The sequence below is a fragment of the Carcharodon carcharias genome, chromosome 9 (assembly GCF_017639515.1).
Source record: "Carcharodon carcharias isolate sCarCar2 chromosome 9, sCarCar2.pri, whole genome shotgun sequence".
NCBI classification, from domain to species: Eukaryota; Metazoa; Chordata; class Chondrichthyes; order Lamniformes; family Lamnidae; genus Carcharodon; species Carcharodon carcharias.
In genome coordinates this window covers 6,049,653-6,077,585 of record NC_054475.1, presented here as the reverse complement: position 1 = coordinate 6,077,585, position 27,933 = coordinate 6,049,653, and the positions used below count along the sequence as shown (strand labels likewise).

Sequence of the window (27,933 nt, the reverse complement as noted above, 5' to 3'; positions counted from 1 at the left end):
CAAATCATAGATGCTCCAAAACCAAAACTTACTTGGCCCATGAGCCACAACTCAATCAGCAATGAAGCAGAGTGGGATGAAGAATACAGGAAAAAATTGGACAAAGTAATAAAAAGAAAACGTGGTCAAGGGACTGCAAATGAAATTAATTCGAAAATGATTATAGCAGTGAGATAGGAAGCAGGAGGAAAGGGAGATGTAAATAGGTCAAAGCTTTTTATTCACACCCCATAGATCATATTCATGTTGAAGAGAAGAGTTAAACGCATAGCAATTACTCACTCTCTGAACAACCAGAACACTCAGCTCACAGATAAAGCATGATTCATCACAGCTTAAGGCGAACATTTAAGCTACCACTTCTACAGATAGGACACTTGGCGTATCCCTGTTAAAAAAAATGTACAAAACTTTTGAAAATTCCAAACTACACCTTATTTCTAAACCAGAAGTGGGTGAATACCCAAGTCCTTATCAGGAATGTTTCACTCATTGAGGTAATTGAACAAACAGGTAGGGGAAAAGAAGATAAGCGGATATTGATTTATAATATCAGATCATTTCAATTAGAACAAAGATCAACATATATTTGACAGTAAAACTGGAATTTTCATCTTTAAGCTTACAGCAATGAAATTTTGAACACTAAAATTTTGAAGGAGAAGGGAAGTGTAAGCATCAATACTATGAATGTCAAGTACTTACCCTTAGATGTGACACAGGTTTTTTTTGTGAATACTAATCCCATTAATCCATTAATATAGCTTTTCCACCAAGTCTTGCATTCATCACAAATAGAATGAATACACTAGGTTTTGTAAGCCAAAGGGATCCCATTACAAGAGGTCACCGACAAATAACCTCAGTCTGATTAGTTTTTTCTCAGATCCGTCATGGATGCTCTTTATTCCCTCCCAACCTCCCACAGTTCCAGCTGGAATTTTTTTCACCTTGGAGGAGTCAATCCTCAGATAAATTTAAAATAAGATGGTTAATATAAAAAAAACCAGGAACACATCTAGGGGTGTGTACTTACTATTCAAAGTACTGAGACTCGAGTCACCTCTTTTCACAAAGAATCCAAATGCTGCCAGAATTTAAAGAAAAGTATGCCATTTACAATCTAGATGGGGAATTAAGCTTTAATTCTTATGAGTAGTTTAAAGCTATCTTAAAGGCTTAGTGGGTAAAATGGATGATATGAAGGTACAAAGGCCTGAAAGACCCAGCTTCACTCCCTGGTCTGTGAGAAGCTGGTTAATTTCAACCGAGAAAGTTACTGCACATTCATTAGTTTCATTACCCCCGAGATAGGGAAGCTAAAATAAAAGACACAACTTTCACTTTAAATGGCTAGCCAGTGAACCCCTGCCACAAAACATACAGGTGTAAATGTCACTTGCAGTTAGGATCAGGCTTAGCCGCAATGCACTCACTATCTAAGCTCATAAATCAAAGGAGACCATTTGTCATGATGTGAGTGATTGGAGAACTGTGCCCAGTTTTAGTTCCCTCAGAACGTGGCTGATATGGTGACCTTGGAAAAGGTTAAGAGGAGAGTTACAAGACTCCCAGCTTAAAGACCCTTAATTATTCAGACAGGCATAAAGGGCTGCGTATATTCACTTAACAGCATCACAAACTTAAGAGATGGCCTAATAGAGGAGTACAAGATAAAGAAAGGATTGCAGTGTATGCCTATGATAAAGTTATTTCAGTTTGACAGGCTGGAAAGGACCAAGGACATGCATTTAAACGATATCAACGTAGAAGCAGGATAGATGCTGGGTTCCCATAGAGGGAGCTGTTCCAGTTTTTGCCTGAGACAGAGGTTCCATCACATAGAAGGTCCAAAGCGCTTACATGATGGCAGGAAGAAGGCTTTGCTGGGACAGCAAGTGTCTAGTCAAGATGGTCCAGGCATCATATGCGGGGCAGGCTTGATGGAGCAGCTGGTCCTATCCTGTCCATTATTCACATATGTTTATGAGTCATTCCGCCACTTGGAATGGTATTGCAATGTCTTTGTGCAACCATTCACCAGCAAGTGTCAGTATCTCCAGGAAAAAAAACATGACACTCTACAAAAACCCCTTGTTTTCAGTGAAATTATTTAATTTTGGAGCAAAATCGTAGTCTAAGAAAGGATCTCTGCCCTTTGCTTTTTGTTACTGATGGAAATTGAAAGATAAAAGAAAGAACACTAACCAAATTACTTATCTCGTGTTCAGACAAAAGAGTTACATCATGCTCCAGGAAAACGCATTTTACTTAACTGCAACACACAGGAAGCTGCTCAGCTCAACTTCAATACCCCAAGTGCTTCATCTTTAGTACAAGCTTAAGCAGGCTACAAAGAAAACAAAGTACTGGCACAGCCGCAGCAATTCAACATAAAACTAACTGTGCTGTACCAGGATAACTGCAAATACTTTGTCTGTTGTTCTTTGTTTTTCCCTCCTCCCTTTCTTTCAATCCAAGTGGGGAACTTGCACAGGGCAAACGCAAGTTTCTAAGAAGCCATGGTACACGGTGGTTTACCAATTAAAACACAAAAGAAAAAAACTGACTGACCGGGACATAACTGTGAACTAAGGCAAAAGTAGGACTTAGTATTGTTTAAATCCCACTTAAATATATTACAGAAGTTTTGGGATAACTAACTAGAAGCAATGGGCTCTTTATGACTGATGGGTTAAGGTGCGTCTTACAAAGTACATTCCATGCATACCGCGTGCACATCTAGTGTGTCCACACTGAGATCGTACGCTGTGAGGTTCATGTTCTCAAAGACATCCTTCAGGGTCTGTCCTTTTCCATTTTCCACGTGAATAATTTCATCTGGGTTCTTCTTCATTGAACGCTTGATAAAACGAAGCAGGTGTTTCTGGTTCATGCAGGATGATGCATGAATGTGGGTATCAACCTGTTAGATAAGGGAACAGGTTACCAACATATAAAACAACAGAAATCCTCGTTATTTACAAATTATTTATCTAGCCATTCAGAGGCAGGCTTTTGAATGACAGAGTAAATGGGAGTCTAGCAAATGCTATTTTAACTACAATAACTGAAAATGTTTAGTTAATAAAAGCACACTGATGTATTTACTGGTAAGTTGAGAATATTGTGAGTTTCTATTTCACTAGTTGTCTGGGAATAAGTAGATTGTACTTAAGTACTGTTACCTTCCACAATTTTCTAGAAGGATGTACAAATTATATTAAACAGTAAATCAGATTTAATATAAAGAAATCCATGCATATATAGACAGGCTGAAGATATATAAAGATATTTTTCCCCTCTTCCCCACAGATTTTATGGGCAGAATTTTCCGCTTGGAGGGCGGGGGGTAATTGGGAATTCTACCGCCTGCGATCGGCACCAGATTGTGACTTCATGCTGACGGGCCAACTAAGGCCCGTCCAGCATGAAACACGAGCGGCAGCACCCAGCGCTGCCAGTGCGGTGGGGTGGGGGGGGGGGGGGGGGGGGGGAGGGAGGGCAGTGGGGAGCAGGGCGAGCGGGCCAAGCGTGAACTTGGCACAGAGCTGCCTCATGGAGATGAAGCGATTAAAAGAAGAAAATAAAGAAAATAAAAATGTAATAAAACATGTTCCCTCACTGGGGGGGGTGTGTGTCGGAGTGACCGGGGGGGTGTGTGTGTGTGTGTGTGTCGGAATGACCGGGGTGGGGGGAGGTGTGTCTGAGTGACCGGTGGGGGGGGTGTGTGTCGGAATGACCGGAGTGGGGGGGGTGTGTGTGTCGGAATGACGGAAGGTTGGGTGTGTGTCAGAGTGACCGGGGAAGGGGTTATTTACTTTTTGAAAATCTCATCCCGCCCATGGATGAGGTTTCCAGAAAATTGCAGTGTCCGCTTGGACTTTTTGTCTGCCCGCCACCATTAGGTTGGACAGGCAGTGCAAAATTTAGGTTAATTGATTATTTAATGGCCTCAACAGGTCTTTTAATTGTCAGCGGGCACGCTGCTGACTCCAGCACACGCCCACTGACCGAACTACTGTGCAACTGCGCGTTGATGTGTCGGCATGCTCGGCCAATGTCAACACACATCATTTCACACTCGAGCGGGTTGAGCGGCGAAAATTTCTACCCTACATTCACACATCAGGAACCATGCAATTCGGCTCCTGAAATGAACTGGATGTACTTTGTGAGTGACGGTTGCATTGAATCACTGGATCAGGTACAAGGAAAACAGAGACCTTAGGAAACTATCTTGTAATCTTACACTTAGCTTTGCAATCCATATGACTTGGCTCAGGTTTTCTTTCTTAAAAAAAAAAAAATGGCCGGGACATTATACAATTTCGAAAGCAACTGAGTTTTCATTGCTCTGAAATTTTATGTTCTCCTGCCCCCAAGCAGTTCATTATCTTAAATTGGTGCGCCACAAATATTAGGGTTTTTTTCTATAATGTAGGAACAACAATGTGATTCTTCCTTCATTTAGAACTCTGATACACCTCCCAACAACCAGTCATCATTCAGCTGGCATTCCTTCAAGGACAGAGGCATTTTGTTGGCCAACATAGCCAAAATTGTAAAATTAAAAAGGTTGGGAGGTGAGAAAGTAGTGGGAAGGGAAAGCAGGCAATTCAGAAAAAAAAACAGCTACTTAAAAATATTTGGGTGGCACTGTGGATTAGCACAAAGTACTGTTGCCCCTGAGTTTAAAACCAGCGCACACAGGTGGAATCAAAAGTTTCTGTCAACTCACTTAGATGTTGGCGTAGTGATAATTTCAATGGACTAATAATCCAGAGGTCCAGGTTAATGTTCTGCAGATACAGGTTCAAATCCCACCATGGTAGCTGGTGGAATTTAAATTCAATTAATTCATTAATTAATCAATCAGGAATTGAAAGCTAGTCTCAGTGATGGTGACCATGAAACTATCATCGATTTTGTAAAAACTCATTGGTTCACTAATGCCCTTTAGGGAAGGAAATCTGCTGTCCTAACCTGCTCTGACCTACATGTGATTCCAGACCCACAGTAGCTTGCCCTCTGGGCAATTACAGATAGGCAATAAATACTGGCCTTGCCAGTGATGCCCACATCCCATGAAAGAATAAAGAAAAAAAAATCACTAAGCAATCTATATGAAATGAGGCAAGACAAAGCTTCAATACCGTTTTCAACGAGTGTGGGTTTACAGTACAAAATTAACTCTAATTACGCATTAGTTGGAAGTTTTCTTTAAGGAAGGAAATCTGCTGTCTGGCCAATATGTGACTCAAGACCACAGCAATGTGGTTTATTCTTAACTGCCCCTGAAATGGCCTAGCCTGTCATTCAGTTCTATTCAAGATGTTGAGCCACCATCATCTTAAGAGCATTAAAGGTGACACCCATGTGAATGAATTATAACAAAGACCTACTTCTCTGCCCTTCACCATCACCACCACCAACAATCCTTTTAATTTTTGGTACTCAGTTTTATTCTGCCTTTCTCAGGTCACCATTTTGGGGTATGTTGGTCAACAAATGCCTCTGGCCATGGAGGAAAACACAATGTCAGCTGATTGGTGACTGAAATCTTGGTGGATGTATCCAAACTCTGAATGTAAAAGCAATAAAACTGTTTTTCCTACATTGCAGAAAAGAAAAATAATCTTTGAAAGTGTATCAATTTAAGATTATAATTCCTGGGATAGGAGGAACATTGCAAAATTTCAGAATAATAAAACCTCAGTTGCATTTCATTTCTTTGCATCATACCTGTTTCGTGCTCCTAGTGGATGCCTATAATGCAATGTGTTCCATTCCCCAAACATTCTTACGTGTGTTAAGTACAAAAGAACAGAGTGCTTTATATTGACCCTATTCCCACAAAAATTCTTCAATGCTGCACAAAACATGTTTTGAGATTGGATAAGACAGCTTAATGATGGTGCATTTAACTCTAGAGTATTCTTCCACATCAGTATGGAGCTCATGCTCATTAAGTAGTGCTGAGATAAATTAGCTTATTTCCGTTAAATTCAGTTATTTCTCTTAATAGTCTACTCCTGATAATTCATTCACCTTCAGCAATTAAGAAGTTACTTAATAATTTGAATAAATTATCATATAGCAACCTGGAAATTAGCAGTAACCATAGGGAGGGCTTTTAGTACACTGCTTACAGCAAATGGCAAGCATTGGTAGTTTATCATGACAATTAGGCTTTGCTCAAAAGGTCACATTCAGTTTATTTCCCAAAGAACTTCTTGTCGTGGTAGTAAAAAGATACAAAGAGGGGAGTAGGGTATTGAGAGTGAGTGTAAAAGTTAAAAGTAAGTTCTCAGTTTCCCTACTTTGCGAATATTGTAGAAGTCTCGATGTGGTACTTTCTTCTGAGCAGCCAGCTCCTTCATTTCATTCAGTAAAACATGCATCTGGAATTTAGAACTCAGATACTGCAGCCGTCGATAGCAGAAGGATTTTCTGTTGGGGCAAAAGGAAAATAATTCTGCTAACTACTCATTCACTTCTATAATCTACAAGAATAAAATCAGTTCCGTTAAAGCAATGTATCTGAAATATTTGGTTTCCATTTTAAGTCTTTCATAAAAAATAAAAATTGTAACTCGCATTGTAGGGGTAAAGTCTCTTGACTACACAGAAAAGAAAATTGCAACAACCACAATTTTGTCAGTAAAGCAACACAAAATTAATTTTATGTTCTTCATAGATTTTGCATTTTTTTAATAATTTATTGGGTTTTTTGAAAAAAAGCTATGAGCAAAGAAAAGGGAAATGGGAATAACTGGGTAACTCTACCACAGAGCCGGTATGGGGACGATGGGTCAAATGGCCTCCTTCTATCCCTTATCATTCTATAACTATCTATACCCAAGTAACTTGCAGAGATCAATTTAGTATTTGGTTCTTTCTTCATTGCGCAACATACAAATTTGGTATCTGTGAAAACAAAATCTGTGCTGCCAGGAAAGACAAACAACCTGTGTTTATATTACACCCTTAGCGTAGTCCCAATGCACTTCACAGCAGCTTTATCAAGCAAAATTTGATACTCATTCACATAAGGAGACTGGGAGAAGACAGATTTTAAGGAGCAACTTAAAGGTGGAAAGAGGTGATTCCAGAGATTAGGGCTGCAGCAGCTGAAGGCAGAGATGCCAATGGTGGAAAAATTAAAAGCAGGGAAGCAGAAGTGGCCACAGCCATGGGACGAGCAGCAAATGAGCTAATGCATGGGTACAGTCGGGCAATGTTACAGAGATGGAGATTGGGGGTCTTAATGATGGCACAGATGTGCAGTCAGAAGCTCATCAAGGTCAAACAGAACAGCATGGTTGCAACAGTCTAGTTCAGACAACAGCCAAGGAGAGGAATGCAGCAATGGCGAGCAAAAAAAGTTTGTCGCCGAAGTTTGAAGATAATGGCTTCAGTCTTCCCAATAATTACTGAGTACTGGAGAAGCAGCTTGACAATTTATAGACAGTGGCAGGGCGGGGTGGACAGAGACAGTGAGGTACAGATGAGTGACAGTGAGGGGGGTGGTCAACAGGGCAGCGGTGAGGTAGAATGGGTGTTGTCAGAGTACAGATCAATGAATACCAAAACATTAAAATTCATTTGCACTTACACTGGTCCATTAATTATTAACGCCATTAAAACATTCATATCCGCAGTGAACTCCTGGAGATCTGGGCAAGGCAGATCCAGTTCTGTTGACCTAAATAAACCAGATTTAAGATCACACTCCAGGCTTTTTCATTTACAAATAATTTTTTCATACACATTTTTAAAAGTTAGGATGCTAATATGCAATTCCAAGCAGCTGGTTTAAGAGGAATGCTAGTAGATGCCTGTATTACAAACTTTAGCCCTCTTAACCATTGTGGTTTAGTAATCTCAAGAGATGGGGGCGGAAAGCAGGGACTCAAGGCCCGCAAATTTCCCACCAACATGACCAACAAAGATAAAGTTTGTCCCTTGGCACTTAGATTTGTATTTCTCCAATCACTATTCCACCATAACTGAGAGGACAGAGCTAAAGGCGCTATTGATGCGATTCTATTATCAACCGATAGGGGGAGTAATTTCATGATGTTACATAGGACCCCTGTGAATAATCTGCTCTTCCTTGGGATGAAATGAATGACCAGCTTTGTGTAAATGAAGGAAGGAGGAAATCTGCCCCATCAGGGAATCAACTGAAAGGCATCATACTTGGAACCATCTTAGGGATTTCCAAAATGAGAAGGTTGTATACTATGGCTAGATTGCAAATTACCATCCAGTCCACAATCATATTCATACTTTCACTGAAACTGGCATATATATAAATTGATATAGCTGTACCTACATATGGAATGATAAAATGTAAGATACGGATTTTATGCCAATCATTTTCCAAGTGTTTGGTTACCAATTTCAGTTAAAGCACACATCTACAGGTGGTGAGAGAAAGGCCTCTTTTAATCCATTTCTTACAGCTTGGTTACAAAGCAGTAGATGGGAAAGCAGACTGCTAGAATACCAACTCAGTCATGGAAATATGATGTTTCGGGATGATATGATGCATCACTTAATTCCAATTCTTGGTGCCTTATCAATGAGGGATGTTGAGAAACTTCAAAGCCAGCAAGTATTCCAAACATCTCATCTGCTGCACACCTGTTTGTTGCCCTTTATTAGGCCTGCAGTCCAAATAAGTAATGGAGCTTTCACACTTTGTGAGGCTTAGCAATAACACATCCTCCACTTAACAGCTATCAGAAGATAACACATTCATCTTCGTTTTGTCTCTCCCACCAAGCAAACTGCACTTCATTTCTATTTGATGGAGGACTGAGGCACAAGGACAGCTCGGCGATTTTTAAAATTCATTCCAGGGATGTGGGTGTCGCTGGCAAGGCCAGTGTTTGTTGCCCATCCATGTTAGCCCTTGAGAAGGCAGTTGCAATCCTCCGACTTGAACCAATGTAATGTAGCAGTTTGATGCAACTGAGAGGCTTGTTACAGCACTTCAGGGCAAAACAGTCATCCAATAGCAAAAGACTATCATACTGGAAATCTGAAATAAAAACAGAAAATGTTGGAAATACTCAGCAGGTCGGGCAGCATCTGTGGAGACAGAAACAGGGATAACTACAGATCGATAACCTTTCACCATGAAAGTTTCTGATGGAATGTTAGGAACCTGAAATATTAATTGTTTTTCAGTTAACAGGTGCTGCCTGGCCTACTGAATATTTCTAGCGTTTTCCATATTTATCAAGAGTGGAACTGGGGTCACATATCGGGCAGGTTAAGGAAGGATAGCGGATTTAATGAACCTATTGGGTTTTTCCACAATCAGACTGTTTCAGTCCAGCAGTATTACCATGACACTGCAATACCCTGCTATCATGATAAAAGGGATGCAAACTCCAAATTAAAAACTTGAAAGTGTCACAATCCAAGGAAACATGAAAAAAAGCACTCTAAAAGCATCCCACCATCTTGAAGCTATTTTAAATACAATGTTTCTGGTTCTAGTTGTGGATCTGAAATACAGGCACAGAAATTTCTGATCTTGGATGTCAGTGGTGATGGTGTATTACAGTTCACTCGGACTCAGAGTTGCTAGACAACATGCGCTTTTACATGCATGTTGTATTCTGGAGCTATGGACAGTGATGGTAGAGGTGCCAACATTCTTTCAATCACATGGCTGACCAGGAATCTCACCTGGTCTTACTGCCTGCCATTGGTGTTGGAAGGGCTTGCAGCTTGATACTCAACCTGTTTGGCTGCATTATGAATGCACCTTCCTTAGCCATCAAGCCCTGGGTTGGGACTTGAACCCGGAGCTTTTAGTTTAGCGGCACAAGGCCTCCCTGGATGTCAGTAAGGGCACATTAATACTTGGGATTGACCAAGCAGCTGAAAATTATCCCAGCCATTCAGTATTTACAAGGATTGAAATAACAACAATAGTGTCCTTAATGTAATTGAAAAGTCCCAGGGTGCTTTCACAGGAGCATCTTAGAACAAAGTATGACATTGAACCACATAAGTCAGATGACCAAAAGCTTGGGCAGAGAGGTAGGTTTCAAGGAGTGTCTTCAAGGAAGAAAGTGAGGTAGAGAAGACAAGAGGTGTAGGGAGGGCATTCCAGGCAACTGAAGGCATGGCCGCCAGTGGTGCAGCAATTAAAACCTGGGAATTCACACGAGGTCAGAACTAAAGGAGCACAGGTATCTTGGAAGATTGTGCGGCTGGAGGAGATTACAGTGGCAGGGAGGGGCAGAATTGAAAACATGAGTGGGAATTTTTAGATCAAGATGTTGCTTGACCAGGAGCCAATGCAGGCCAGTGAGTAAAGAGGTGAATGGGGAATGGGACTTGCTGCGAGTTAAGAAAAAGGCAGCCGAGTTTTGGATGACCTCAAGCTTACAGAGGATAGAAAGTGCGAGACCAGCCAGGAGTGCATTGGAATAATAGGGTATAGATGTAATGAAGGCATGAATGAGGGTTTCAGTCGCAGATGAGCTGAGAAAGGGGTGAATTTGGGTGATATTACATCGGTGGAAATAGGCAGCATTAGAGGTGGCACAGATAGGAAATCAGAAGCTCATCTCAGGATCAAGTGTGACACCTAGGGTTGTGAACAGACTGGCTTAATCTCAGACAGTTGTCCATGAGAGGGATGGAGTTGGTAACTAGGGAACAGAGTTTGGAGCGAAACTGAAAACAATGGTTTCAGCCTTCCCAACATTTAACTGGAGGAAATTTTTACTCATTCAGTACTAGATGTCGGATAACCAGTCTGATAATTTATACCAGGAGCTGATCTATACATACATACAGTTTTTTAAAGGGTGTACGAGATTTGCACGCTTTTTTAAAGAATTTAAGAATTTTAATTACTTGTCCATAATATTTGACTTAGAGTACACATGGGTGACTCCATCAATCATTTTGCAGCCAAACCCAGTATCCTCAGGCATTATATCTGGGTCACAGTTTTTGTATGGATGCTCCTCAGCAAATGGTGAATGGGTAGATGCATCTGTAAAATAAATCAATAAATAGTAAAAGTCTCAAAATAATTTCTAACTGGCATGTTATACAATACATCACTCAGGGTATATCTGAACACCCTGAGCACATAAGTGTTGTGCAGATGCAGTCCAGCAACATAAACACTGATGAGGGGGAGATTTTGTCTGTATGCAAATTTAGCAACTATAATTGTGGTTATGAAGAAAGGATTTATAAGGAAGGGATCGAAAATGGGTTAAAAAGAGGGGGATAAAAAAGGGGGATAAAACAATGAAAAAAACGAATGAAAATAAAATTAAGTGGAAAAAATATAAAAATGAAGTTTGAAAAAAGGGATGTAGATAGAGGAGGGAGTTCATGGTCTGAAGTTGTTGAACTCAGTGTTAAGTCTGGAAGGCTGTGAAGTGCCTAATCAGAAGATATGGTGCGGTTCCTCCATTTTGCGTTGGGGGCTTCACTGGAACATTGCTGAGGGCCAAGGATGGACATGTTGGCATGACAGCAGGATGGTGTGTTGAAATGGCAAGCGACAGGAAGGTCTGGGTCATGCTTGCGGACAGACATTTCCAGCATCTGCAGTATTCTGCTCTTATAATTTCAATACAATTTACAGAATGAGTTTTCCACTATCCACAGTGAACAGTAAAACCAAAAAGTGAAACAATCAACATATTAAGGGAATCTCCATTTATCAACACCTCTCCTAATTATTAACGGTTGCATTTAGAATCCTGTCACTGAGATAACTGTACTTTAATGAGGTTTCATTAGGAGGAGCTGTTTGTGATAAACACAAATGGTGCAAGTGGTGGGGCTGTATAGAAAACCCTTGTTTAATCCCTGATAAACAAAAAGGTTCCTTCTTCATAAACATAATCCAATCTTCAGTAAATCTCACAACAGTGATATCCCAGGCTGAATTTAATGCCCCTCCCCTCCACCCCAAGGCCAGTTCTAAGGGGGTGAGGGTGGGGACAGAGGTGTTTGATTGGGTGGGAGGGTGTGGGGTCAGCAAACCTTGGTGAAGACCAAGTGTATTACTGGCAGAAGCCCTACTGGGGGAAGTGTAAAATATCCCCCATAGAGCCAGTAGGTCCTGGCAGCAAGGTTCATGCTGCCAATTAGGGACTTAATTTACTCAGGGCTCCCTGAAATTGGGTCAGCAAAGGTACCTCCAGCTTTGGTGGCAGACATCGGGGCCCCCGCCAATCCTCACTAAATACAAAGAAACTATGGGTGGAATTTAATCAGCAGTAGCAAGCAAGGTGGCATAAATTTTATAGAATAAAGGCTGTTACTTGTATGTGGATTATAATCGGTTTGAAACTTATGTTGCTACATTAATTTGTTGAATCTAGAGGAACATTCTGCACATTAACTGAAATTTGGAGAAGTCCTCTTTACAAGTTTTCTCTACCTACTGCAGAGATTAAGGGGGTGAAATTGATATACGGAAGCAGTGCAAAACAGGTTCTTAGTGAATCAGCAGCCGATATTTCACCAATTTGATCCTTATTTCATTCATGTTCACAGAACAATAGTTCAAATTTTCTAAGTTAATGGAAAATGAAAACTGGCATGGTGAAAGATTGACAGTCGGTTTGCTAAAAAAAAAAACCATTTCGTGGAGCTGGCATAGACAATTTTCACCCCTAAAACTTGTCCTTTCACAGCCTGTCAAGTAATATCACAACTTTTGATCGATGGGTAACATTCACAAAAAGATACCCAGCTTGAACCAACAGCATATGCTGTTTCCCTTCATATTTTCAAAAAGAAGTTCCTGTCTGTTAATCAGACTATTTTTAACTGAAAGCCAACAAAAATTGCCATCTGCCACCCAAAGTTTCCAACATAACTGCCTGCTGCTGACAACGTTATGTCTGGTCTCACCGGGTGAAATGGGGGCTTCCAGCATTTCATCATGCAAGTTTCCTTGACACTGCCTGTCTCCCAGCTGCTCCAGAAATCTCTTAGTTGTCTTACAGAAGCTCTGCAAAGACAGAGCCATGTACTTCTCGCGAACAAACAGGCTTTTGACGACACACTTAGCAGCATCCAGAAGGTCAGTGAAAGGGACCTACAATGAACAACAATATATTTAGAAACCATAGAATGTATTATTTGTGGGTGATGTTCCCATTAGAAATTAATAATGGCTTAGACTCTAGTAAGAAGAAACTTAAGTAGTACTTAAAAATTAGTGAATCATCCGAGCTTCTTTGACTTCTTAAATTCATATTCCTAAAAGGTTAGAGGGATATCTTAACACAATGCAGAATCTCATTATTTTGCTTATCTTGCTTAAATGATTAACAGTACTGATGATCAAGGGAATATATTCATTATATCTGGTATGCTTCAAGTATTTTCTCTATTTTACCTTTTCTTCTGTCACTCTGTACCAGTTATAAACTCCTGAAGAAAACAGGAAGAAACCTTACTCCTACTTTCCAGCAATCTCACCATGACATTGAAACCTGCCTCCATGAGCCGTAGGCACACGACAATTCTTCCCTTCAATTCTATTCCCTCGTGACAGAACTGCCCCATGGTGGAAAACTATTATCTAGGGTAGAATGTTGGTGCTCCAATGTGCAAGTTCTAGTAGCTTGTTAAGTATCAGAGAGGATGTATTTATAATTCATCATACTAATGAATTTACTCTTTCCACTTCATTAAGGGCAGAAATTTTACCATGTTGGGTGGGCAGGCCCAGGAGTGGCTGCACAAAGGACCACCACCCATGATCGGAACCCGGCCACAATTTCACGCTGGTTGGCCGTTACATGAAATGCGCGCTGATAACCTCAGCGCTGTCAGGGTGTGGGACAGCAGGAGGGCAAGTGTGGAAGTCAGCGCACGTGCACGGGCGCACTCAGTGAAAGCTCCCTGAAGGCACGGGCTGCCTCAGGGAGCTGAAGATTTTTCAAATTAAAAGTAAAGTCTTCAAAACAAAAGGAAAACATGTGCCCTCATGTGACTGACACATGAGCAGGGACATGTTGAAAATGAATTCTAAAAATTTTTATTTTATTTTTAATTAACATCGGAAACCTCATCCCACCCGTGGAATGACCTCATAATGAAGGCGCCCCTAGGTAGCAGCAACCAGGATATGATTGAATTATACATTCAATTTGAGGGAGAGAGGAGTGGATCCAAGACCATGGGCAGAATTTTCTTTCGGGCGGGCCCAACCCAATCTCCGGCGGGCGGGGAGCCGATCCCCGCTGGTGAAGCGGGCCCCCCTGCCATTTTACGTGGGCGAGCCAATTAAGGCCCACCCAGGGTGACGTCCAGCAGGAAGCGCTATGCGGGCGGGGGGGGGGGGGGGGGGGGGCGGATTTCCCCAAAAGCGAGAATGCGCTCTTTCACGCATGCGCACGGAAGAACACACATCTCCGAGACCAAGTGCTGCCTCAGGGGGATCGCTTCCATGTTGAAAAGTATTAAAAGTAGAAGAAAAAAAATTCCCTAACATGTCCCCCTCATGTGACAATGTTGGGACATATTCATAATTTACATAATAACTTTCTAAAAATTTTTGAAACCCTGCATTAAACCTCATCCCGCCGGTGGATGAGGTTTCATGTTTTCTCTAGTTGCCGCCGGGGCTCCTGGCCGACTCGCCAACCTTAAGGTTGGACGGGCAGGTCCTTTAATTGGTTAAATGATCATGTCAATGGCGTCAATTGGCCATTGACAGGTCGGCGGGCCCGCAGCTGATTTTGCTGTGCTCCCGCCTTCCTGAAAATTTAAACGAGGCGGAATGGCGTCGGGGGTTCCACCCAACATCATCCCGCGTCATTTTACACATCGGTGAGCGCGCCCCGCCCCCTGCTTGCCAATGGCAAAATTCTGCCCTATGTTTTTAAACTTAAATAAGGGCAATTATGAGAAATGTAGAGGCAAAGATTTAAGGGGATATTTCAGGATACACAGAATCCACATCTCCAGCATCAATGCTCAAGTTACCATGTACATTTCAGATAGGCTGTACCCTTTCCTTAGTTACCTCCTGCTCTTATGTACTGATAAAACATCTTTGGATTTTCTTTGATTTTATTTGACAATATTTTTTTCATATCGTCTCTTTGATCGGTGCAGTCTTGGAAGGCCGAAGGGCCTGTTCCTGTGCTGTACTTTTCTTTGTTCTTTGCTTTCCTAATTTCCTTTTTTACTTCACCCCTATACCTTCTATAGGCTTTCTACAGCATTACGCTTTTTGTGACTGTCATAAGCTTTCTTTTTCTGCTTTATTTTACCCTGTATGCTTCTGGATAACCAGGGGGCTCTAGATTTGGCAGTACCACCCTTTTTCTTTCTGGGGACATGCCTACACTGTGCCCGTAGAATTTTGCTTTTGAATGCATTCCACTGGTTTGACACGGTTTTCCCGACTAGTAGCTGTATCCAGTCCACTTGCACCAGTTCACCTCTCAGCTTTGTAAAATTTGTCTTTCCCCAATTTAGGGCTTTTACTCTTGTTCTATCTTTGTCCTTTCCATAATGATGCTAAATCTAGCTGCATTATGGTCCCCCCACTGCGACATCATCCACTTGTCCAGCGTCATTTCCTGAGACCAAATCAAGAATTGTGACCCCTCTCGAAGGGCCCGTTACGTGCTGGCTGAAAAAATTCTCTTGAATACAGTTCAAGAATTTTGTGCCCTCTGTGCCCTTCACACTGTTGATATCCCAACTGATATTAGGGTTGTTGAAGTCTCCAACAATTATTGCCCTATTGTTTTTGCACTGAGAAATTTGCCTACATATTTGCTCTTCTAACTCCTTTCCACTATTTGGAAGGTGACAACCCACCCTGTCCTCTGCAGATAATGTATGGCGATGGGAGTGCATTAGGCAACAAGGGAAACACACCTCAATTATAACAAAGGTGTTGAAATTTTAAAAACTTTTCTTTATCGGCTTGTGACTAATCAAAGAAAAAACCATCATGTAGCATGTGACAAATACTTTTCACGATAAATATTTCAACATGCTGGATGGACGATCAAGTGTATCTATTCCAGAAGCTATGCTCATCCATCCATCTCCCAAACACTATATATCAGACTTTAAAGTTCTGCCATACCCCACATTTCTCTTCTCCAGATATGCGAACTCGCTGGAATTCCTGAACAAGATCATTCTCCTGCTCTTCAGGATATTTCTCTGTTGTGGCATCAATTTGGTCCTTGTAGTATCTAAGGAAAATGTCCAAAAGGCAGGTCATGAAACATTGCAAATACATTAAGTGTCTGACTGGAACACTTGAGTTCACTGCAAAGTTACACCTTGAAGTATTTGCATTTGTTAGCAAAGATTCTTTGCAAGAAGTCATCAAACTAATGCAAATTAGGGGACAACATTATGCAAGAGCTAGGAATTCACAATCTCTGGAATTTGAAGTGTGAAAGTAAGTACAATACCATGCTAAAAATGTATCAATACCTACATAAATTCCAATCTGAATACCAGTTTAGTAAAAGGTTATAATGGGCTCAATGCAACATGTTTTTGCTTGCAAAGAGCTGATAATTGCTTGTGCAGTTTTATATTGCAGTGTTAAAAGTTAACTTACAGAATTTCACAATAAATATTTCATCAATTTCATATTCCCAAGGACTTAATGTAAAAAAAAACTTTCAAACTATCACTTCAGATTGTGTGAATATTGGTTTGCCTGGCTGAAATATCCTCACATCAGGAATCAACTGCTGTGTGGTTTCCCAAATGGCAAGTGGTGCACAGAATTACTACAGCTCAGAATTACTAAACCCAAGTGGTCTATATCGGTGATTATTTTCCACAAGTTTCTTCCCATGATAATTACCTCTTCCTGCCCTGTCCCATATGTCTCTTATTCCCTCTGGTCTCACGAATGCATCAAGCCAGCCCCTAAAATCAATGCTATCTACCTCAACCATTCCACATGACAATGAGTTCCATGTTCTTACTACCCTCTACATAAAGGAATTCCTTCTAAGTTCTTTGTTTTATGGTATCAATTAGTGACTATCTTATATTTATGCTCCCTTATTATGGACTGTACCACAAATGGAAACAGTTTCTCCAAGGCTATCATTTCAAATTCCTTCATAATTTTAAAGACCTCTATAAAACTTATCCTCTTAGTATTTCAGAAAAGAGCGGCAGCCTGCTCAATCTTTCCCAAGCTTCACTGTGTTTATTTTTACTGATTAAAGTTTCACTTTTTCATTCAGCCAGGATCTAATTAGGGGGCAGGATGGGCTAAAGGGGCTCAGTGTCCTACTCCTTTCCTATTCTAAACAAGCTTCACAGAATGGATAGACCTCCCAGTACCTCCTAAAAACCAGCACAGCTGTTCAGATCTGATAAAAGCAAAAAACTGCAGATGCTGGAAATCCGAAACAAAAACAAAAATACCTGGAAAAACTCAGCAGGTCTGACAGCATCTGCGGAGAGGAATACAGTTAACGTTTTGAGTCCGTATGACTCTTCGCCAGACTCTTTTGGTGAAGAGTCATATGTACTCGAAACATTAATTGTATTCCTCTCTGCAGATGCTGTCAGACCTGCTGAGTTTTTTCAGGTATTTTTGTTTTTGTTTAGATCTGATTGCAGCACAGATCTAACTGTGGCTAGCTGCTACCTGAGCTCATCTTCAAGTCTAAAAAATTTCTTTACATTGATAGCCTAGAAGAATGCAATGCCACCCATCAGTTCCCAATCCGCTTTCAGTCTCACCCTTTCTTATATAATAACTGGTTTTGTCTCTTGTGGACCATTGCTGTTACAATGCAGAACTGAACAAAATTTTGACTAAACTCCCAGTTGACACAATACTTCAATCATAGGCCACAGACAAATATTTGCTATAAGTGGCTCTGTAAGTCATAATAAAACTGAAGGTCACGTCAAGATTCAAAACATAGTATTCAAAAATACTTTGAACTTCAGAAGAAAATTGAGCAAAGCAAAAAAAAATCCAAGACAGGATCGCAATGTTATTAATAACACAATCATGTGAAAGAAATGTTTTAGTTGTATCTGGGTTCTGCAATCTGTCACTGAAGACCTTTGTTAAATGAGAAATAGATCCTGTATTGGGTCAGTGCTATAAAGACGGTGTTCAATGATAGGTCTGGTTGTTCACATTAGTGCATAAATAATTCACTTATTGAAACCTGTGAAAGGGCAAAAAAGGAACAGAAAGCAGAGTTCATCCATGACAGTTCTGTAGATACACGACTGGTACCATGTGGAAGAAGCACTCCTTCGGGGAGTGCGGGAAGACTCACTGTAGATCTGTAGCGCTGTCAATTTTCATGAAGTCCTGTTTGGCTCTGAGTAAAATTTCTGGTTCTAGTCTGAGGACGGCAGGCAGAAGCAAGGCAAAGATACAAGGAGAGAAAGGGGAAATGGAGAAGAGAGAAAACAAGCCAGTTAATCCAGATATTGGCAAACATATTTTCTAACTGCAGTTCATAAACTGTGCCGAATTACAAAGTATTTTAATCATTTAAAGTAGTTTTCGACTCAGCCCCTGCCCCCACAAACTTTTTAAAGTTTGCACACTGAGTATTCTTGAGTATTTGCACAACTGTTCTAATCATTTTAGTTGTTTGTGCAGACCGCAATACAGATTAAAATGGTTGATGATACATGGGGAAGCTTTTTAATCAAAGACAAAAAAAAAATGATTTTTCTTCAGATTATCAATTCTTAAACAGTTTGACCAAGTCTTAAACTCTGGCAGCCATACAAACAAACAAGTGATGAAAATACGATTTTAAACAAGTGGGTTTCTCAATTCCATATCACTCATTACCATTACTGTGAAAGCACTACCGTTACTGTGAAAACACTGGGAAGCCTTGCAACAGGAATACATAGCAACAAGGAGTTCAACATGGATACAACTGACATGAGTCAAGAAAACCCTGGTTCTAAATATAAATCTAAGCATTAAGTTCTGTTAAAATAGGAACTTATATAGCTTTGACTTCAATGCATAAACACTGTTAAAATGTGACCAGTCAATGACATGCTTACTTCTAGCACCAATATTATTACTGGCCACATGCATTAAGCTTAAATAGCCAGAGGAAAACAATATCTAAGTTACAAATAATAGGGTCATGAATGATGGTTCCACAAATGCTGTGTTATGATTAATGGTCAAGAGGCTTTAGGGTAAATTTTCAATGGCACAAAGATAAATGCTTTTTCTGAACCTTTTCTAAGCAGAGCTCTATTTCAATCCTTCTCCAGCAAATTTCCTAACTCTTTTCTCTATTTTCAAAACAGCTGCTCACTATTATTTCTCCATGCCAACATCATCTATACAGCTTTGTGGCACAGCAATACAAGAACAACATTTGGCATTGTCAGTTTTGTCCCTTGAGAGACATAGCATCATGGTTTTCCTTCTGCCGTCAACCTAGCTCCCCTACTGTGAGCTGACAGAATCATCCAGCTGAGAGACATGTTTGAGCAACAGGCAGTCTGGAGACTTGAACCCATAACTCTGCCAGGAAGGCTCTAACTTAGCAATACGGGGCCACCTGAAGATGGTCATGTAAAGAAAAAGGGGTTTCCACACGGTGCTGAGGTTTGGGCTCCACTCATAATGGCGGCTTTATTAGAAAAGGCAGCCTGAAAGATGAATACAAAAACGAAGGGAAAGCATGTAGATATGGTTTAGATATGGAGAAGAACCTTATGCCTCCAATCACAGTTATCTTATTCTTTGCCCAAGGCATGTTTTCAATACATAAGGCAATTAAATCTTTTTGCCGATTTGGATTTTCATTTTGTTACACTTGTTGTAGCCAACGTATACCACTTCGCTGAGTGCGCATTTGGTAAGCAAACAGGGAGCAAGTAGGTTCGGTAACATTCAAAATAATGAAGTTATTTTCAACACACATCAGCTTGTGCAATAAGTGTCTAAAGGGAAATTATGATTTTTGCTTTCAGTGCTCTCAGCTGGGTCATATTCCCAGTCAAACCTCCTATTGTTTATCACACTGAGTTTTTCAACTAGTATTCCCTTGCTGACAAGTGCATAAGTCCTATTATAATCAGTCAGTGCATTTCATCAGAAAAGTCTAAGGGATTATACAAGTAAACCGACTTGCTATTTGTCGATGTGATGAGATAGGACTTGGTCAGCTTTTTCTTTTCCATTTAGCATTAGTGCGTGACTGATGATGTGTATTTCACAGTCAAAATTAATAGCCATTACTAAATGAGAACTTCAAAAAGTATTCCACAATCATCTCTGAAAGGCTTGATTTTTATTCAGAGGGTATATGCGAGAATGATCCAAGTCAGTTAGTGAAGCCAAAACCAAGACACAGAGCTTTTCTTTATTGAGTTTATTCATTGGTTCAGTCTCACAGCTATCCTCCCACACAACTCAGTGACCCAGCTTGCTATCCCCTATTTATACTCTTTTTAAGAAACAAAATCAACTAAGTAAACTAAGAATCAATAAGGGAGAGACAGTCCCTGGTGGGGCACTGCAGCTAAAACAAAATGTAAAAGGGAACTTTCAAAATCAAATCAATCCCCTATTTACATGTGCTCAAAGACAATTAATACCAATCACCTGTTTTTCTTAACCTTAACAATATAATTTACATTGAAAAACCTTAACATTGTAATTTAAAGGCATGTGGAGATCAAACGAAAAATCAAAGTCATTAAAAAGATCCATAAATAAAGGGAAAATGAAAAACAGAATTATTTAGTAGGGCTGTGCCAATTAACTTCAATTGACTAGCTAGTATAAAGTATAATTATCAACTAATAGGTGTCAAGCAAACTGGTTTTGGATGTTATACATATTTCATTCAATTCCTCATCTCCCAATCCATGTAAGACTTAAGCCGTTATAGAACAACTTGTCAGGAAGAGATATTAATGTATGTAATGTTATTGGATTTTTTTTTAAATAGAGGTTTAGTCTGTGTGTGTGATAATTGGATTAAAGCCAGCTAGTCTGGGTGTTTTGATGTATAGCAGTTTTGAGATATAAACAGAGGTAGAGGGTACATTTGCATTTTGTTGAATAGAGCATTCAAGAGTGGAAGTGAAATCTTGCACCTAGCTAGGAGACACCAAACAATGTTTATATTACTAATAAAATTGGTACTATGAAAGGAGTTTTATTGTTAGAAGAGGTGGAGTTCAAAGGGCCTGGTGATAAAATGAGAATTTGCATTCAAAGAGGAGGCTAGGTATAACCTGAGAGGAATTTGTGTGTGTAGGTCAGAGGCATGTAAGATCTAAGCCTACAACTATCTGCAAAAGAACCAAATTGAAAAGGAACCTCATTTTGAATTCATAAGGTAAAAATGCTTTGCCTGGTGTCTACTTAAAGTCTATGGGTTATTCTTGCCTTAGTGGAGATTAATTTGGGAATTTGTTAAAAGTTATGATAGTAGTAATTTGGAGACATGTGTATGTGTTTAATTTGTTGTAAATTAATAAATGTCTCATTTAGTTTGATATAAAACCTCTCACGAACTGGTGGTCTTATTCTTGAATTTAGAGCTCAAAACATATCAATTGAAAATATAGGTTACGACAATTGTTTAAAGTTTCCTTTGGGATTTTAAATAACTCAGCCTTTACAAACTGCTGTGTCATAACAAACTAAAGACAGGCACAGTACACCATTCCTTCCACTCTGCCCGTGTGTTTTAATCCCAATCTCTGAACTATTGCAACATGTACATTTTTTACATGCATGTCCCTAATTATCTTTGAGTTAGTTGGCACAGACGGCAAGACAAATAACTACAAGGTTCTTGCTGTTTATATTATCCAGTAGAGCAAACTAATAAAAAAAAGTACGAAATTTCGAGTTTAGCAATTCAGTTTACCTCACATCCTGGCTAATTTGGCGTTCCAACCGTTGCCGTCTCTCCTCCAGTTGTTCGATGGGACTCTCTTCTGGAAATTCATAAGGAGCAGTCCTCATGTCACTCTCTGTCAGAGATCGGGTGAACAGTTCCTAAGTAAATAAATATAGAACAAGGAAGAATTTAAAATAATTCTCTGGTGCTATACGAGATGCACATGAAACTAGGAGGATAATAATTACTCATGCAGAATATGAATAATTTTAAGAAGGGTGTGGATATGGGCTCACATTGCACACATCAAAAAGGTCATAAAATCGATTTACTGCAGTATTGACTTTGTTGAAATTAGAGCCAACAAACTTAAGTTTAGGGAAAATGCTTTATTCATTTTGAAGCATCAACATTTTTTAGGCATTGATAAACGTAACTATAAGGGTCAAAGTTTGCCCCTGGAGACCAGCATTGAGAAGAACAGGAGAGGTGGTGAGGCAAGGGCTGCAGTGATTCAAGAAGGCAGCTCACCACCAGCTTCTCAAGGACAAATAGGGATGGGCAATAAATGCTGGCCCAGCCAGCAATGCCTACATCCCACGAAAGAATAAAAACAAGTTAGATAATGGTGATCAAGCTGAGATTTTAAGTAAGTTAACTGTCGGACGATAGAAAGAATAATGGAACTAAGGAATTCAATGATATGGAAATCAAAAAGTGATACTTTCACCATTATACAAACACAGATCAATAAGCACAACAGCATAGTTCAATGGTACTTATAATCTTTGGTCAGGTGGGAATACAAAATATGAGGATCACTTGATGAGTAAGAATTTAATCAGTAAATTACAATATTTTTATTCTCACTATACATAAATTAGTTTCTTATTATTACTTCAGCCTAAGCTACTGAAAATATAGCCATATACTGTGGCATTAAAATGGGCGGAGGGAACCTTGCAACTTTCCAGTTATCGGTTCGCACTTCCAACATTGCCGCCTTTATTTAAAGGTTGAGGAGAAACAGCTACCAAACTGTGCTAAAGTTTCTCATAATGCTTCATATAACATGTCTGATACACAATGACCTTCATGCAACAGAAGTTTTTTCTTGAATCAGTTTTTCCTTACACAGGTTTCTGCTTCCAATGGCTCAGAATTTGTTGATGCATCTTGTAGCATGCACAGTTTGGTAGCTGTTTCTCCTCAACCTTTAAATAAAGGTGGCAATGTTGGAAGTGCGAACCGATAACTTATAATTGCAAGGTTCCCCCTGCCCATTTTAATGCCACAGTACATGGCTATATTTTCAGTAGCTTAGGCTGTACACTTTGGGATTCTCCCCTTAGACCCCTCTGTCTCTACAACTTCTACTGTCTCTTAGGAAGCAACTGGCTTGTATTTTATATTTGAGACAGTGAAGAACCAGATGGCAATGTCACTCAACCAGGACAGAGGTGATAGAATAGGATACAGAGTTTTGGATAAGCTGAAATTGATAGTTCTTTGTGATGGAGAGGCAAGAGGATCGGAAATTGAGCTCAGGTTTGTAAAGGATGCTGAGGCTGCAAACAGCCTGCCTCAGTCCAAGATAGTGGCTGGGGAGGTGGATGACGTGTGCGGCAATGGTGCAGAGGTTGTGGCAGGATCCAAAGATGACAGCTTTCGTTTTTCCAATGTCTACCTTGAGGTAGTTTTAGCTATCAAGATTAACTATCAAAACAAAAACAGAATTACCTGGAAAAACTCAGCAGGTCTGGCAGCATCGGCGGAGAAGAAAAGAGTTGACGTTTCGAGTCCTCATGACCCTTCGACAGAACTTGAGTTCGAGTCCAAGAAAGAGTTGAAATATAAGCTGGTTTAAGGTGTGTGTGTGGGGGGCGGAGAGATAGAGAGAGAGAGCCAAGTAATGCAAAGGTAGAAGGATCAAGAAAGGTGATGAGAGATAGAGCTGGATGTCACCAGTATCCAACGCCACATTGAGGTTAAAGAGGACACATTGGGGTACTGCACTCAATAACAGCTATAAAAGGACTTGTGACAGACAAGGGAAATGTTGGTGCTGCAGGCTAGGCAGAAGCCTGGATGAAGGGAATCAAAATGAGGAAGTGCGGTAAAATACGAAGGTGACAAGCTCAAAGACTTGAGATGGCGATGAGATGGAGATGTTACTGGGAGAAAGTAGAGGGATCAAAGGAAAGTACAAAGAGAGGAAACCATTACATATGTCATAAAGCATTAGGCTGAAAGAGAGGAAAAAGAAAGCAGGACCACCCTAAGCTGCGACACTCCACTTAAGTACAGAGTGGAAGATAGCACTGCATTTATGCAATTACTGAACAGTTCCTGCAGGACTGTCTAAATCTCCGTAAACCCATTAGAGACGTTGACAGAAGTGGGGTTTTTCAGATGAAATATTAAACGGTGGTCTGGGTCTCCTCATTCAGCAAGATCCCTGGTATGATTCAAGGGTAGCAAAGTCTATGTCCTAAGACCATCATTCCCCCTTCAAAATCATGACCAAAAACATAAAAATTGTTAATTTTTCTAATTTGCTGTTCACAGATTAGCTCCTGCATTGGTCAAAGTGACAACAGTGATTCTACGTCAAAAACTATTTAATTAAATGCAAACACAAGCAGTAAAATACACCTTTTCCAACACGACAGCCATGTGTTATGATTCCAGTCGCAAATACAGCTGCAACAAATTAGAAACAATCTGGCAAGTAATGGCCAGTCTGGTAGATGGCAGTGGGATAAGGCTACTTGAATCAGGGCCAAAAATCGTTTTAAGGATATTTGAAAAAAATACTTCAGTTATAAAATGAGAATGACAAACATAAACTTGTGTTTATAAAGCACTGTTAATATAGTGAGACATTCATGGGCCCTTTGCAAGAGTGTTATCAAACAAAGCTTGATTGAAAGCAATGCAAGGAGAAATTAGGGCAGATGGCCAAAAGCTTGGTCAAGCAGACAGGTTTTCAGGAGACAGAGGGGCAGAAAGGTTTAGAAAAGGGATTCTAGACTTAGGAGCCTTAGCACCTGAACGCATGGATGCCAATGGTGGTGCAATTAAAATCAGAGATAAAGGCCAGAATTGGAGGAATCCACTAATCTTGGAGGGATGGAGGCAATTACAGAGACAGGGAGGGCTGGTACCATAGAGGATTTGATAACTAGAATGAGAATTTTAAAATTGAGGCATTGCTTAACAGGGTGTCAATGTAGGGCAGCAAGCACAGGGGAAATAGATGATCAGGACTTGGTACAAGTTAGGATATAGCCAGCAGAGTTTTGGATGAGCTTAAGTTTATGGAAGGTGGGGATGGGAGACCAGCCAGCAGTGCACTGGAATCATCAAGTCTAGAGGTAAACAAAGGCTTGGATGAGGATTTCAACACCAGGTGAGCTAAGGCAAGGGCAGAGTTGGGTAATGTTATGGAGGTGGAAACAGGTGATCTTAGTGATGGCTTTGATACACGGTTGGAAGCTCATCTCAGAGTCAAATACCAAGGTTGCGAACAGTCTGGTTCAGCCTCAGACAACTGAGGAGCAGAAGCATGATGTTGGTGGCTAGGGAATAGAATTTGTGGGACGGACCAAAGACAATAGCTTTGGACATCCCTATATTCAGTTACATAAATTTCATCTCATGTATTAGTGCAAGTTGGAAAAGCAGATTACAGACAGTAGAGGGATCGAGCGAGGTGGTGGTGGTGAAGTAAAGTCATCAGCATATGGAAATTAATGCTGAGTTTTAAGATGATATCACCAAAAGGCAGCATATAGTTGAGAAATTGGAGGCCGGGGGGGGGGGGGGAGCAAGAACAGACCCTTGGAGGACACCAGAGAGAACCATGTAAGGGCAGGAAGAGAAGCTATTTCAGGAGATTCTCTGGCTATGACTGGACGATGGTTGAGAGGCTTCAGAGGAGGACGATGTGGTAAACTGAATCAAATGTTGCAATCAGCTCAAGAAGGATGAGGATGGATAGCTTACCACTGTCACAGTTACAAAGGATGTGACTTGTGACTTTGATAAGAAACTTTTCAGTACTTTGGCAGAGCAGAAATCTGATTGGAGGATTCACACATGGAGGTTCAGAAAAGAAGGGCACAAAACACAAATAATAAATAGGACAGAGTACTCAAACATTAAAACATATTTAAAAATCAGATCTAGCTTTTACTATTCATGAAATAAAATTCAATGTTAATCAGCTTCTAAATGCCAGAGAATTAGTCCTGAAAACATAAATGAACAAGTGAAGAGGGCACTCAGTAGAGTACATACATCCACCACCCTCTGTCAACTTAACGTTATTACAATTACAGCTCCTCCTTGTAGCTTTTCAACCAGGCCTGCCTGGTTGATGCTCTATAACTACAAAGCTGAAAAAATAAATCTTATTGATAACTTCCATCGCATGGAGGTGGTTTCAGGCCAGTCAACATCAAACAACTTGCTCTGAAAACTCTGCACACATTTTGACAAATTCTCCACAGTAGCTGAGACAATCCACAACATTCTAAAAAAAAAGTCCATTTGCCCTATCTCACAGTGTTAACAGATCTTTTTTTAAAAATTCCAGGACCAAGATCCGCATCTTCGCCAAAAGCTAATGAGTTTCTCCTTGGTCCATACCTTGCTTACCAAGTTTAGTTGAAATCTGTCCATTAGTTTTTGAAATATATTGTTTACACAAACAGATTAACAGATTAATGAAAATATTACCTCTGCCCACCTTCAAATCAGAGAAGTTTAGGTTGCTGAAAGGTATCACTCACCTCTGCGATCTCCTTATACTTTCCATCCATGGATGTAGGGAGATGAATAGGAAAAGATTTGAGAGACAGTGGGGTTCCAGGAAGTGACTGAGAACAATGAATTTGCTTCAGAGTCCCTGTCTTGTTGTGCACATCTGTGTAAGAAAATAGAGATTTTGATCAAAGGTTTACAGCAGTGTCTCCACTCCAAAGAAAAAATTAAAAGGATGTAATTAAAATAATGAATAAAATACATCTTTTCATTGATTCATCACATTCAAATTACCTAGGTAACCACTTCCTTTACCAGATGATTTTAAAATAGCCTCCAATAGTAAAATTTCACGTCAGTAGTTGACAAGCAATTACCATATATAGGAAAAACTCAGCAGGTCTGGCAGCATCGGCGAAGAAGAAAAGAGTTGACGTTTCGAGTCCTCATGACCCTTCGACAGAACTAGGTGAATCCCAGGAAGAAGTGAAATATAAGCTGGTTTAAGGTGGTGGTGGTGGTTGAAGGGACAAACAAGCAGTGATAGAAGATCATCAAAAGATGTCACAGAAAACAGAACAAAAGAACACATAGGTGTCGAAGTTGGTGATATTATCTAAACGAATGTGCTAATTAAGAATGGATGGTAGGGCACTCAAGGTATAGCTCTAGTGGGGGTGGGGGGAGCATAGAAGATTTAAAAATATTTAAAAATAATAGAAATAGGTGGGAAAAAGAAAAATCTATATAATTTATTGGAAAAAAAAAGGAAGGGGGAAGAAATAGAAAGGGGGTGGGGATGGAGGAGGGAGTTCAAGACCTAAAGTTGTTGAACTCAATATTCAGTCCGGAAGGCTGTAAAGTGCCTAGTCGGAAGATGAGGTGTTGTTCCTCTAGTTTGCGTTGGGCTTCACTGGAACAATGCAGCAAGCCAAGGACAGACATGTGGGCAAGAGAGTAGGGTGGAGTGTTGAAATGGCAAGCGACAGGGAGGTTTGGGTCATTCTTGTGGACAGGCCGCAGGTGTTCTGCAAAGCGGTCAACCAGTTTACGTTTGGTCTCTCCAATGTAGAGGAGACCACATTGGGAGCAACGAATGCAGTAGACTAAGTTGGGGGAAATACAAGTGAAATGTTGCTTCACTTGAAAGGAGTGTTTGGGCCCTTGAATGGTGAGGAGAGAGGAAGTGAAGGGGCAGGTGTTACATCTTTTGTGTGGGCATGGGGTAGTGCCATAGGTGGAGGTTGGGGAGTAGGGGGTGATGGAGGAGTGGACCAGGGTGTCC

The 27,933-nt window shown here is 40.4% G+C and overlaps 1 protein-coding gene across 7 annotated transcripts in view; it reads right to left on the bottom strand.

Annotated features, from left to right (window-relative positions):
• The window catches only part of LOC121282105 (AMP deaminase 2-like), a 153,571-nt gene that overhangs the window by 37,228 nt on the left and 88,410 nt on the right, over window positions 1-27,933 (bottom strand). For 6 of the 7 annotated variants that reach the window (XM_041195575.1, XM_041195572.1, XM_041195577.1 and 3 more), the window contains 9 exons: window positions 26,678-26,811; window positions 21,909-22,039; window positions 18,315-18,383; window positions 16,124-16,235; window positions 12,919-13,105; window positions 10,891-11,032; window positions 7,619-7,708; window positions 6,324-6,453; window positions 2,732-2,926 (listed from right to left, as the gene is read on the bottom strand). In XM_041195575.1, coding sequence (XP_041051509.1) covers window positions 2,732-2,926; window positions 6,324-6,453; window positions 7,619-7,708; window positions 10,891-11,032; window positions 12,919-13,105; window positions 16,124-16,235; window positions 18,315-18,383; window positions 21,909-22,039; window positions 26,678-26,811 — 1,190 coding nt within the window. The remainder of the gene's footprint in view (window positions 1-2,731; window positions 2,927-6,323; window positions 6,454-7,618; window positions 7,709-10,890; window positions 11,033-12,918; window positions 13,106-16,123; window positions 16,236-18,314; window positions 18,384-21,908; window positions 22,040-26,677; window positions 26,812-27,933) is intronic. The other variant, XM_041195573.1, reaches the window with a different exon arrangement.